The 12,291-nt window shown below is 40.9% G+C and overlaps 2 protein-coding genes across 2 annotated transcripts; both read right to left on the reverse strand.

Annotated features, from left to right (window-relative positions):
- Positions 1 to 2,759, reverse strand: kxd1 (KxDL motif containing 1). Its single transcript, XM_035157439.2, has 5 exons — positions 2,625 to 2,759; positions 2,187 to 2,306; positions 1,497 to 1,649; positions 1,362 to 1,408; positions 1 to 1,279 (listed from the first exon to the last, which is right to left on the reverse strand). Exons 2-5 carry the CDS (start codon positions 2,282 to 2,284, stop codon positions 1,023 to 1,025), a joined length of 555 nt encoding a protein of 184 aa, XP_035013330.1. The 5' UTR covers positions 2,285 to 2,306; positions 2,625 to 2,759; the 3' UTR covers positions 1 to 1,022.
- Positions 2,760 to 3,911: 1,152 nt separating this feature from the next.
- sinhcaf (SIN3-HDAC complex associated factor) lies at positions 3,912 to 11,016 on the reverse strand. The gene is made up of 6 exons (XM_035157437.2): positions 10,829 to 11,016; positions 7,469 to 7,596; positions 7,282 to 7,381; positions 7,060 to 7,183; positions 6,788 to 6,938; positions 3,912 to 6,160 (listed from the first exon to the last, which is right to left on the reverse strand). The coding sequence occupies exons 2-6, from the start codon at positions 7,594 to 7,596 to the stop codon at positions 5,824 to 5,826; spliced, it is 840 nt and encodes a 279-aa protein (XP_035013328.1). The 5' UTR covers positions 10,829 to 11,016; the 3' UTR covers positions 3,912 to 5,823.
- Between the last annotated feature and the right edge of the window lie 1,275 nt (positions 11,017 to 12,291).

The raw sequence follows: 12,291 nt of genomic DNA on the forward strand, positions 1-12,291 counted from the left end.
TGTAATTTCTATCACTTTGCATCCTTGTTTTATTTTCTGTTGGAACATTAACAGGTTCAGTTTGTAATAACAGTTGTTACATCACACCTTTTTAAACAGAAGGACAGTTTATCGAAGATATTATTCACCTGTGTAAACACATTTGTCAAGCACCAGTAATTATTCTCACTTTCATCTGGCTAGATAGATATTCCACTGATTAAGTATATCACACAAAAACACAAACACATTCCGGTTGAAATCAGAGTGTGAACAGAAAATATGACAGAAATAACAAATTAAGCCTATTTTGGATTTGGATTTAGGATTTTCCTCTTAAAACCATAACTGCATCTTTAATCAGTGCCATTGAAGCAGAGTGGTCGGATCATTCACTCACACAAAGTGGTTTCCATCTCAAAGAGCAAATCTATAGTGTCCTTAAAAAGTTTTCTGTATCAGAAACACAGATAACTGTACCAGTGAACCTAGTATCCAACCTCCCTGAGATGGAAGAGGAAACAGAATTTTTTTGGGCAAGAAACAGGAGATAAAACTCTGCTGAGATCATTGGATGTAACAGAGGTCCATAGAATAATAATGCTGTGACAATATTATCACCACAACAACAGTATTAACTACTTGCACACTAAGTATTATGCAGAGAAAACATTCACTTTCAAGTTACTTAAAGTGCATCTCTTCAAACAGAAATGCTTTCGAACAAATAAGGAGTGAGGGCTTTTACTCTGGTGTCAATAAGACATATGTATCCATAGTGACAAACTGTACAACTTCAAGTATTATGTGCATTATTTCAGTGCTGTGTAGGCAAAAAACAAACAAGCATGGCAAGCATCCTCAGAGACAGTTCACAGCCACCTCGACCATCAAGGCTGTGAAGCTCTTTCCAACAAATACATCAAGTTTGACCGGAAAAATGAGCAATTATCATGAAGACCAACATAAATACAACACAACCTCCTGCTAAAATCGCTTGAAGCTCAACTTCAAGTGACTGAAATCCATTCAAAGTGTTCGTTCTATTCCGCAGGTACAGAGTCAGGTCCTTCGTCCTGTAAGACGGCCATCTCTGGGACGTCGGAGGTGGGCGTGTCAGGCGGCTCTTGAGAGAGATCTTCGGAGCATCTGCTCACAGTGGGTGAGATCACATCTGGACTCGTGTCACACGACTCTGTGCTCTGCTCCGAGGTGGCCGTTGTGATCATTGTGGGGACACTGGGGGGAACTGGGTCAAACTCGTCATCGTCGTCCTCCGGAATCGGTGACTCGTGGATATCTAGATATTTCAGACATGAAATTTGGTTGAACTGAAGTGGAGGAGTGGATTGTTGGTATGAAAAATGAAAATGTTAACTCACTGCTGAAAGCTTCTGGGTACTGCTTAGCGATCTTCCCTTTAAGTGTCCTGGGGAAGCAAAGGAGACGAATAATCAGAGATCGTATTTGTGTGTGTGTGTGTCTGTGTGTGTTTCCCCTGGTGGGGTAGCGTTTACCTGATCCGTCTGAAGACGCTGTCCAGATCTTTCTTCATCTCCACAAGTGTTCGTGTGTGGAGCAGGAAGCGCTCGTTCATCTGCTGCAGTCGCACATTTGACAGCCCGTTGAAGTTGATCAGCATTTCGTTGGTTTTCTCAAAGCGGTCGAGCCTGTTTCCGCAATTAATCAGCAAAACAACAAGAATCTTCAGGGGCCAGTTTGCAATGAGGAAGGGACACGGCAGCATCACTGTCATATACAGTGTGAGGCCCTGTTCAGACCTGGTGATACCGTCCATCCGGAGCGATCCAATCACAAATTATCACAAAGAAAATAATCATCTGGCAAAGAGCCAATCGTGTTCTTTTTGACCAAGTCTGAGTTTACAAATGTTTCTGATGGCTGTGTGTGTGTGTGTGTGTGTGTGTGTGTGTGTGTGTGTGTGTGTGTGTGTGTGTGTGTCTCAGTACTAGTGAGTAAGTTAGTAAGGATTTGTGTTCACATAGCGGTGATCAGACCTAACGAAGCACTGAAGATGCGATTGGGTGCATTCAGATCTGTACATAGAGCTGACCACTTGTGACTGGATCCCTCAGGATGGATGTTAATACCAGGTCTGAACGAGGTCTAACCAGCACATGTTATATGCAGTGATAAGAGGAAGCAGGAGTGACACGTGATGCTCATCAGATGACACCAACACTCACATGTGTCTCTGAGCCTGGATGATGGCGTTGACGTCCTCGGAGTTGACCATGCTCAGCATCCTGCCGCAGAACACACCGGAGGCTGTGGGCTCCTCCATGATGACGATCCAGAGGAAAAACCTGGGAATACAAACCTGAAGTCAGACATGTGAGAGTGGTATTAACACCATGAGAGGACTGAATGAAACCACGTGTGCAGCGTCATTAGAAGCTGAAGTCAGTGCTGATGTCAGTGCTGGTGTCTGCATTAAGTAACTGTAGTTTTAAACAGACACGTTATTAAACTTCACATCTTCTCCAGGGACTCGGATATTTTCATTACAGCAGCTTGAACCGATGAGTCACTTCATTAAAAGCCGGGACGACTGATAGATAACATGGATATAATCCCTGTTAGCTTCCGAGCTAAAATAACGAGCAGAGCAACAGTCATGTTACCTTCTTCCTCTGGTTAGCGACCGTTTCCTCTCTCTGTGATTATTATAAATCTACATCTGCAGAAAACAGCTGACAGCTGACGAGAAACAACAACAAAGCACATCCGCGTTTCTGCACTTCCGGTCACAGGACCAACGTTTCCGGGGCTTTTTTCTTTTTTTCTTTCCTTTTCTTTTCTTTATTTAAAACTGCGCAAATTACAAATGCGCATTTTAACAATATTTAATTCGTTGTTATCGACAATAACAACGATACGGTGGTCACTTCCCACCGAAAGATACAAACTGTGTTCTTGTTAAACATATAAAACATTAGAATTTCAAATTGCATTAAATATTATACAAAGTAATAGAAATTTGTATTTTCTTTATTCCAGAATATCTATTCATTATAGACAACTAGACGTATAGTTCAAATGTAGATAATATTTTTTTAATTTAGGACCTGAATATAGGTCAAAATAATATAAACTATGTATAATTGTCCAAATATAGATATTTAGAGAGAACTACGTAAATCTAATCACAAATAATATTTGAAATGTGCTACATTCATGAATAGGTAACATCCAAAAAACAGTGTTAAAGCATCCCAGTGTTAAAGCACCCCGCCGAAAAAACATTTGTTCTTATTTCATCAGCCCATAAAGTTTTAGAATAGTACAGTAATATTCATTGTATGTATTTTGACTGGACTACATGGATAATAGACTAATGATGCTATTATAATGCTTCATACATTATGAGCTCATGGACTTGCTGTGAATTTCCATATTGATTGATGGGTTTTTATCATTTGTTTAAAACATGGGTGACAGTTTTGCACTTGATCCTTCAAGTCTTTTTCAAATGTTAAATGTTTAAATTTTGAATCCAAGACTGAAACCTAAGAGGTTGTACAGATCAAACCAAACCTCCAGCACTTTTTTATGAACACATTCACTTTCATGAAAATGAAAAATAACACTACCTTGAAAGTTCAAGCCGTATTTCTCTGTTTAAATTTAAAGCAAAGGGATTATGGGGAATAATTACCCTAAAATAAAGTGAGTACTGTGCAAGGTACATGTGAACATAATCCTCACAAAAGCTTTTATATGGAATATCTTCTCTGAAATGTTGTAAATTTACTTTAACTTTGTTACATAACCTTATATCAGACATTAATACTCACATACTGAAAGTAGATGTTCTCAAAAGAAGTAAATCATTCCAATCATGAATTTATGGATGATTGGATCTCATGTTTATCCACCCACCTCATAGCAATAACTTCAGTAATTTCATGTTTCCAGAAAACTCACAAAATTGGTTTTATTAAGGGACATGTAAAAAAAGTACATGATTTATAAAAAATACAAAACTGCTTTATCTAACTGGTAAGCTAAGTAAATGCATAGCAACAGTACATGCAAGTCTACAGTTAGATATCCTACTGTTCTTGAACATTTTTAAGCTACAGGCTAAAAAGGGGAGAAGTACAGTTCGGCTGCAATCTATCATTTCTCTCAGTCTACAGGATACAGATCCAAAATGATGATACAGAATAAGTTAGGTTGCACGCAACTCAACCAATGAGTAAATAAATACTTAACATCATTTCACAAATATTGACAACCGGTAATTCAACGCAACGTTAAACAGAGCCTGCGTGAGAATTACATTCGATTTCTGATGTACAAAAACCATGCTACGCAAAAGCTAAAGAAGAGAAGAATTCATAGTATTACACTTCTAAGCAGGGACGCAGTGATACAAATAAATATGAAATAAATAAATAACTAATCCCATATATGAGCCACATGGCTCGCCCAACCCCTTATGTACAGAACACACCCTCTGCTCCCAACTACAACATCACAGGTATGAAATTTCATATTAGTGTTGGTTTTTAGAATACCATAAACATACATATAAATGACCTCGGACAAGCACAAGTGTCCATAGAAAACCTGCATTGATTTGACATTGGGTGAATTTCAATGTGCTTTGGCTTTCATTTGATAAATAAAGTAATATTAGGCTATATATCACAACACATGTGTGGTATATAAGAGGCAATGGCATAGAATTTCAGCTTGTATAAAGTTTTTTACCGTATACTGACCCAGGAATGAGGAAAAACACTGATGCTGATATTGCTGAATGACTATAGACCGATTGTTTGTTTTGCTGTCGTATTGTGTGGTATTATTATTATTATGCAAAGAGATTTCTATTTTTCCTTTTTTAAAGTTTTTTTACATACAAAAATAAGTTAAAACTCCAGAGAAATGGATCCAAAAAAATAAAAGTAAGATTTACAGTTTATATAAGGCCATGCAATTTTCGTAGACTCATGCATCAGATCGTTAGGTCTTTTGGATGAGTGGCTTGCCATTCATGCAAAATGCACTATGTGTTGCTCAGGCCACGATAAATATAGCTACTGTCCCTTTTTGTTCCTTAATACCAATCCAAAATTAACACTAGCACTGTCTGTAACACATAATTAAGGCTGGTGTATTTGCTGTTGAAGCTGTGAATAGGCCTCGTTTCAATGGGACCACGAACGTATTTGCACACAGAGACGCTAATCCAGTTTACAAACACAAATGCTTTGATAGGAGTGAATGTGAATAGAGACAAACACAAGGGCTACTGTACAGGTCTGTGCTCCATCAGTGTAAAGTGTCATTCATTCCAAAACGAGATATCCACCATCAAAAGGAAAGAGCCATCTACTCGGAGTATAGAGAAAATCTAAACAAGCTTATAAAATATCCACAATGAGAATGATTTCAGTTGCATGTTCGAAATGTTGAGTGATGAATTTCAAGTAGCACCCTTTTCTGTGAGCCGGTGGATCTATTGCGTTTTGGAATAAAATCTTTAGATGTACCAGCGAACAAGAGCTCCAGCATTTCAATCGAAAGTAGATCAAAAACACAGCGGATGATGATCCGCATCAGAATGGTAAGAATATTAAATACAAACGAAAAAAGAGAGACAAAGTGGAAACACAACAGTTCATAAGTTACAGTTTAAACATAATAAACAAATCTCCAACACCATTGTGGAGAAGACCAAAGGATTTTCAGCTGCTTTGTGACTGAAGGCGATCTGAGGCAACTTCTTTCTGTGAGTGCTCGAGAGAAAAAAAACAGAACCCCGAGATTTCTTCAGAGATTTGTGCAAAGGGATGGAGGGGGGGTTTGAATTTACCACCCTGCCTCTGCCGCCACCACTACGCCCCTGGTTGGAGGTGTTGTCATGGTAACGCATAGCTGAGCCGGCTCTGCGTTTTCCTCACAAGTTGGAATTTCCTTCACTTCCTCTTCCGCCTGGGATTTTTCCCCTTCGACATCCGCTCCCCCCTGGCCTTCCTCTACCTCCACCTCTTCCTCCTCTTCCTCGTCCTCCTCCTCCTCTTCTTCTTCCTCCTCCTGTTGCTGCTGCTGTCGCTGTTTCTTGCGGCAGCACGGCTTGAACAAATGTGGGTCGATGAGCACCTCTCCAAAGCGACCCTTGTAGATGATTCCACAGCAAACTTTTTGCCTACACAGAACACAATAGACTAATGAGTGAATGAAGCAGGAGAAACCTTCCATCTACAGTCCTTCATTGACATGCATTAACAGTGTGACTCTGCAAATATCAAAGAGTAAAATTGCCATTTAATGATGCTTGACATTATTAAATAACTATTGAACTGATGTGACAGACAACATCTACAGTTTTAAGCTTTTGACTCGCTGGTCAGGTGGAAGACGTCACCAAACTATAAACATGAGAAATATTGGTGAGGCGCTGCACACCCTGCGTGTGCTGTATAGACTCCATTCAGTCAATGCAATTTTTTTAAATATTTTAATATTCCCTCTTCATTCCTAAAGCTACAAGTCATGTCTATAGAGCTATGGGATGCAGAGATACCTTGAACATTTTAATTTGAACTATGCATGACATGTGGGTGGACTACTGATGTGTAGAGGCTTTAAGAAATTTTCCTTTTCACAATGTGAATATGTAGTAAATGCACAAAAATGGCTCCTTGACAAAAATTGCTTCTTGATTTTCTTAATGTGTGTAACATAAAATGTAAAAAAAAAGCTGGTGTGTTGTTTTAAATCCTAAATGAGTCTGTAGAACAAAGATGTACCCCTGCTTCACCGTGTGTTTTACCTCTTCCAGTAGGTGAGGTCCAGGAAGGAGAAAACTGGGGAGCGGCTGGAACCTGGGCTGAGCTCAGTGTCAGAGCCGTCATCCGACAGGTTGCTGTAGCTGGGAGACTGAGCGGGAGAGGCACTGGAGGTGGTGCTGTGAGCATCGGAATCTGGTGAGCAGATTATTAGGTGTTAGACATGTAGAGTGTATGACAAGGCATTTTGAATATGAGATGAGTGACTGCTATTAAAGTAAATGCCCCACAAAAAAAATAAATAATCACAACTCACTGTTTCTTTTAAGCTCTTTCTGCAGCCTGCTGATCTGACTCGGCCGAGCTTTCTTAGAGATGGACTTTATTTTCTTGGGCCTGGAGGTTATTTTTAAACTGGGACCTCCCCTGGCATCTACAACCTGTGCAGAGGGGTGGAGAAATGTTCAATGACTGAATATGCTTGAATGATTCTGGTATTTTATCATGACCCAGCAGCAGCTCACAGATTCACACTCACATGGTTCCAGTTCTTCTTGGTTCCCACAGGAAGCTTTTTCCATCGTTTCACCAGCAGCACACAGGCATTGCAGATCTCTCCAGATCTCGTTTCACTCAACCTGTGAGAGGATTACACATCATGAGTGGGAAATGTTTTTCTATCAATGAGATGCTTTAAAGACCACGTGCTTAGGTGTGTCACCTACCCGAAGCAGCTCCTGAACTCCTTCTCATAGCGCTTACTGTCCGTGAAACGAGAGCTGGAAGACTTTGCACGGCAGATGCAGCAGCCGTCCAGACTCCTGTACATTTTCGGCTTGTGAAAGCCAAACATCTGCGAGCAGAAAACAGACAAATACATAAATTAAAGAAGCACCAGCATCCCCGGACTCTGATCCGCGTGCGTCAGCTGCATCATGTTTCCCGCAGCAGCGGCATCAGCCTCGTGGCTCAGATCAGACGTGGTGTTTTATTGTGCAGATTAGCCACATGTGAATGAATGAATATTAAAATGTAAATACGGAGTGCTTTGGTCACGGTTTGGAGATTTAAAAACATCCAGGGAAAGCGATTTTGTTGGAGCATCTCTCCGCTCTGACCCACATGAGGGAAGTAGGTCAACAGTCAGACAGCGTGTCAGACAGATCATGTCACCACGCTACGCACAGGACGCACGCCCCGTTTAAGGAAACTCAAAATACGACATTTAGTCTGAGCCTCCAGGCTGCAGAGGATAATTATCATGGTTGAAATCAAGATTATATAAATGCAATGTTGTTCTGCAAGAGAAATGGGATGAATGTGTTCGAGGAATAAAACTAAATCACTCGAGATGCGCAGATTATGCAGCGGAATAAGGTTTTATGTTGCTAGGCAAAATATATTCTGCACAGCACATGTGGACCTGAACTGCGGCAAAACTGCGAGCCGCGCCCCCCAGACTGGTTTTTTTTTCTTCTTGCCATCAGTCCTCGGGGTCTTCTGACAGTGCGGTGCCACAGAGAGCAGACAGAGAGCAGGGGAAACCACAGACCTCCCACTCCCATGCTTGTATCACATACTGTAGTTTAAAAAGGTTGGAAAGGTGGTGGAGAAGGTGAGAAGTGCAGAAAAACAGGCTCCTGGTGGTGGAAGGCATAAGTGCAAGTATTTTCTTTTTAAAAATACACTGGGTGAGTATGGAATACCACAGTGAAAACATGTCCAGCAACATCATGGTCAAGCTAAATTAGCTTTAAATCTACCAGGTAACTTGACATTAAAACTAAGAGACAAATCAATCAATGTCAATAATTACCGCGATAAATATCAGATAATCCTTATTAAAGTTGAACGATTTTTGCTCCTGAGTGAAGGTTGTACTTTTTAACTCTAACTCTTTATGTACAGAGAATGAAAAGCACTTGATCAACAGTGAAACTTTTTATAAATCTGAGGGAATTCTGTGTAATACCTGCTCACTGCATACACACACCTCAACAATGCACAAGCAATATATTGTTTTTTTTATATTGATGAAAATCATACTATACAAATAATTATTGATACCGTTTTATTGCCCGGCTATAAAAGAGAAGAGAGATTGCAACATAAGTCAGAATGGGCTTTATTTGCCATGCATGAGTACACATACTAGGCATCTTGTGTAGTTGCATTCAGTGTACTAACACAAATAGACAATTAACAACAGACTACCAGAACTAGCAAGAAAAAACATGACCACTATGTGCAATAGAGAAACTGTACAAGACAGGAGTGCAACGGGAAACAAAATGTGCAAGGGTGGAGAATAAACATTTAAATAGTAATTATTATCAGAGGAGAAAGATGCTCAAAGAAATATGATCAATAACATACAGGTTACTTATATGGGGTAGTTGAAAGGTGCATAGTGCAAAGTTGCGGGATCAAGTGTGGGTCATTATTTACAGGATATATATATATATATATACACACACACACTGAATCTCATGACGGTAGTGCATTTGTATAATGTACAGTATATACAGTGTGCTTAGATTTATATTGTTTATTATTTATGTGTACACGTAAATCTGAATTGAGTGACAGTATAATAAATAAATAATTGACACTGTATGCCTGGTTAAGTGTTCAGAGTAATGAGTAATATGGATCGTTAACATACAGGTTCATTATATGGGGTAGGTATAATAAAAAAAGATCAAATATAAAAGGACAACCAATCAATAATAAAACTATGCATTTATATGATCAGAAGGGTGATAAAATGGAAACATAAATTAACCTATGTTGATAATTTTTATAGATGTAATTTTGTAGGCGATATTTAATAAAAGCAACCATGTGCATATATTCTAGAATATTTTTAAGGGGCCTTCGGGTGAGTCCTCTGTCCGCGGCAGACGATCTCTGCAGCAGAATACAGTACGTGACGTAACTCAACATGGCAACACACTTCAAAGGCGGAGGTGGCGTGGAGAAGGGGGTGTGATGCGATTTCTCCGCAAAAAACTGCAGCATTCGCGTCGAAAGTGTAAAAATTGCTCTGGAAAGCGGCGCAGACTGTTGCAAACGACGCGCCCGCTCCCCCCCACGAGATCACAGCACTCAGCGAGTAACGCACTTGCCTCCATCGAAGTGCGAGTCGCCAGTTTTCGCCGCCCACTCCGGCGAGGAAGCATGGCTCTCCACACGACCTGCTTCATGCGCACCCATTTTATGATCCCAGTCCTCAGCTCGACGATGGCCGACTTTTCCTGCGCCAACTTTCACGTAGTCACATCAACTCACACCGACACGATTCTTACGTTTTAAAAAAAACGGCTTTTAATGCGATCGAGGAGAGAAAGTAGTTCGCGGGGAATTGTGTACTTTGATCTTTACTCTTTGTTATTCCGGAGCCGCGTCGCCGCAACAGTCCAACTACATGTGCACCGAGTTCAAAGCGGCGAGTCGCAGTTTAAACCGCTTTCTAACGCAATAAAAAAAATCATCTTCAAACCGGGTCGAGTTTAACGAAGCGTGTGTTGATAGTAAACAGTTGGTGTTTCCTGTTTTGTTGACAGCAGCGACCCGCGTGCTGAGACGTATCTCCGCTCCGAGTGGGCGTGAGAGCAACTTGGTTTATTTGGCCGGTGAAGATGTGTAAGCCGCCGGCAGCCGCCGTGCACACGCACCGTGCACCACCACGCGTTATTTAACATGAAGTTTAAATAACCGCACTACCACCACACATGTTGGTCACATCCGAACCGGCGATTAGAGACAAACGCGCCGAAGCGACCGACAACAACAACAGCCCCTGCTCCTCCTCACGCGTGCACACGGAGGCCATTCTGCCGCGGTTTCACGCATGTTTGCGGGTTTCTCCCGCATCTCCTGCGCTGACTTTACGCGTTTGTAAGGTGGACACACGTGGAGCCGAGCACCCGGCGGCCGCTGCAGCAGGCCCCGAACACACCGATTGTTCCCAGACAAGTGGAAGCTTGTTTTCAGTACACATGTGAAAGCTCCGCGGGGACTTTAACCTCCTCCAGAAGCGACACAACTACACACTTTCGCAACAAAATGGCGTCATTCTTTACCTTGTTCTGCGTCGCGTCCGACCGAGTCAAAGTGCAGCTCCGTGTGGTCGCGATGGGACTGTTATTGAAATCAAGCCGTACCAGTAACCCGCTCTCTTGTTGATGTCTGCGCCTGTGGACGGGACTGGAGAGTTGTGGACAGCACTGCGCATGCGTCGTATCCACACCTCCATTTCAGAGCGGAGCAGGAGGCTCTTTTCCTTTTCTTCAATCAAACCATTTACATAAACGACGTGTGACGTGGGCGTGCGTCTGCATTCTGCTGCCCTTATAAGGATGGGAACATTGCGCGGGAACAGGGGGCTCGGCCCCGGTTGCTATGGCGCATTGGAGAATGTAAGCAGAGGGGCGGGGCCTGTGGTTTTACTACACAGCGCCAGATGGCCCGTCTGGAGGACCAAGGTTTTTAGGAGGCGTCTCGCACGAAGATGCGCTTTGTTGGTTTCTATTGCGTGACAACGGAGCCGATTAGTGGAGAATAGAGTGAGGCTGAAACATGGGGTCTCCATCCAGTGGTCGGCGGAGGACCCGCAGGCAGCCAGCGAGCCCCCCACGTAACCACACAGTCTATAGAAGCACGTAAACAACACTGTGTGATGACGCCGCTGGAACGAGTCTGTCCATTGGTGGGATTTAGCGTAGTACATTTACTACTGTGCCCGAACACGAATATATATATTTATATTTATATTTATATTTATATATTATAACAACACATATCATAACATAACATAACATATTATAATATACTCTTCTATAACATTACATTACATTATATTATATCACATACCATTATATTATATTATAACGTAACATATTCTATATTATTCTATTCTTACATTATATTATATCATATATTAAATTCTAATTTTTTATTTCTACTTCACGGTCAATTTTATTTCAGCTATTACAATGTGAAAGTACAGAATTGGCAAATATTTGGTTGATGTAATTTTTCACTTAAAAATGCCAAATATTTCAGTGAGTGTTTTTAAAGTTTCACTTTAGGCAGTTGTGAAGAGCGTCAATCAGTTTACAATCAGTCCATTAGTCAAATAAAGAACCAGCACATTAATCTATAATGAAAATAAATACAAAATTCTCGGTTCTACTGACAGTTTAATGGCAGACCTTTATTTTATCTGTAGTATTTTCACTGTAGTGTAGTTGTACTTTAACTTAAGTAAAGTATCTAAATATTTTCTCTCCTTCTCTGCTCCTGCTGCTGTTTTTCCTGTCACATTGAATTACGATTTGGGAAAACTGCATGTAAATAAAAGGGCAGATAACCAGAGTTACTACATGACTGTCTTTGAGCCTTTAATTGCAAATAGTGAGAAGTCATAGTCTAATGCAATCATCTCTGTAGCTCTGCAATAAACACTTAGTCTTTGGAAGTAAAACACAAACACCAAAATGTCGTTCAATTACAAAATTGCATGTCTTCAAAAAATGCTCGATGA

This window comes from Hippoglossus stenolepis, chromosome 5 (assembly GCF_022539355.2).
Source record: "Hippoglossus stenolepis isolate QCI-W04-F060 chromosome 5, HSTE1.2, whole genome shotgun sequence".
NCBI lineage: Eukaryota > Metazoa > Chordata > Actinopteri > Pleuronectiformes > Pleuronectidae > Hippoglossus > Hippoglossus stenolepis.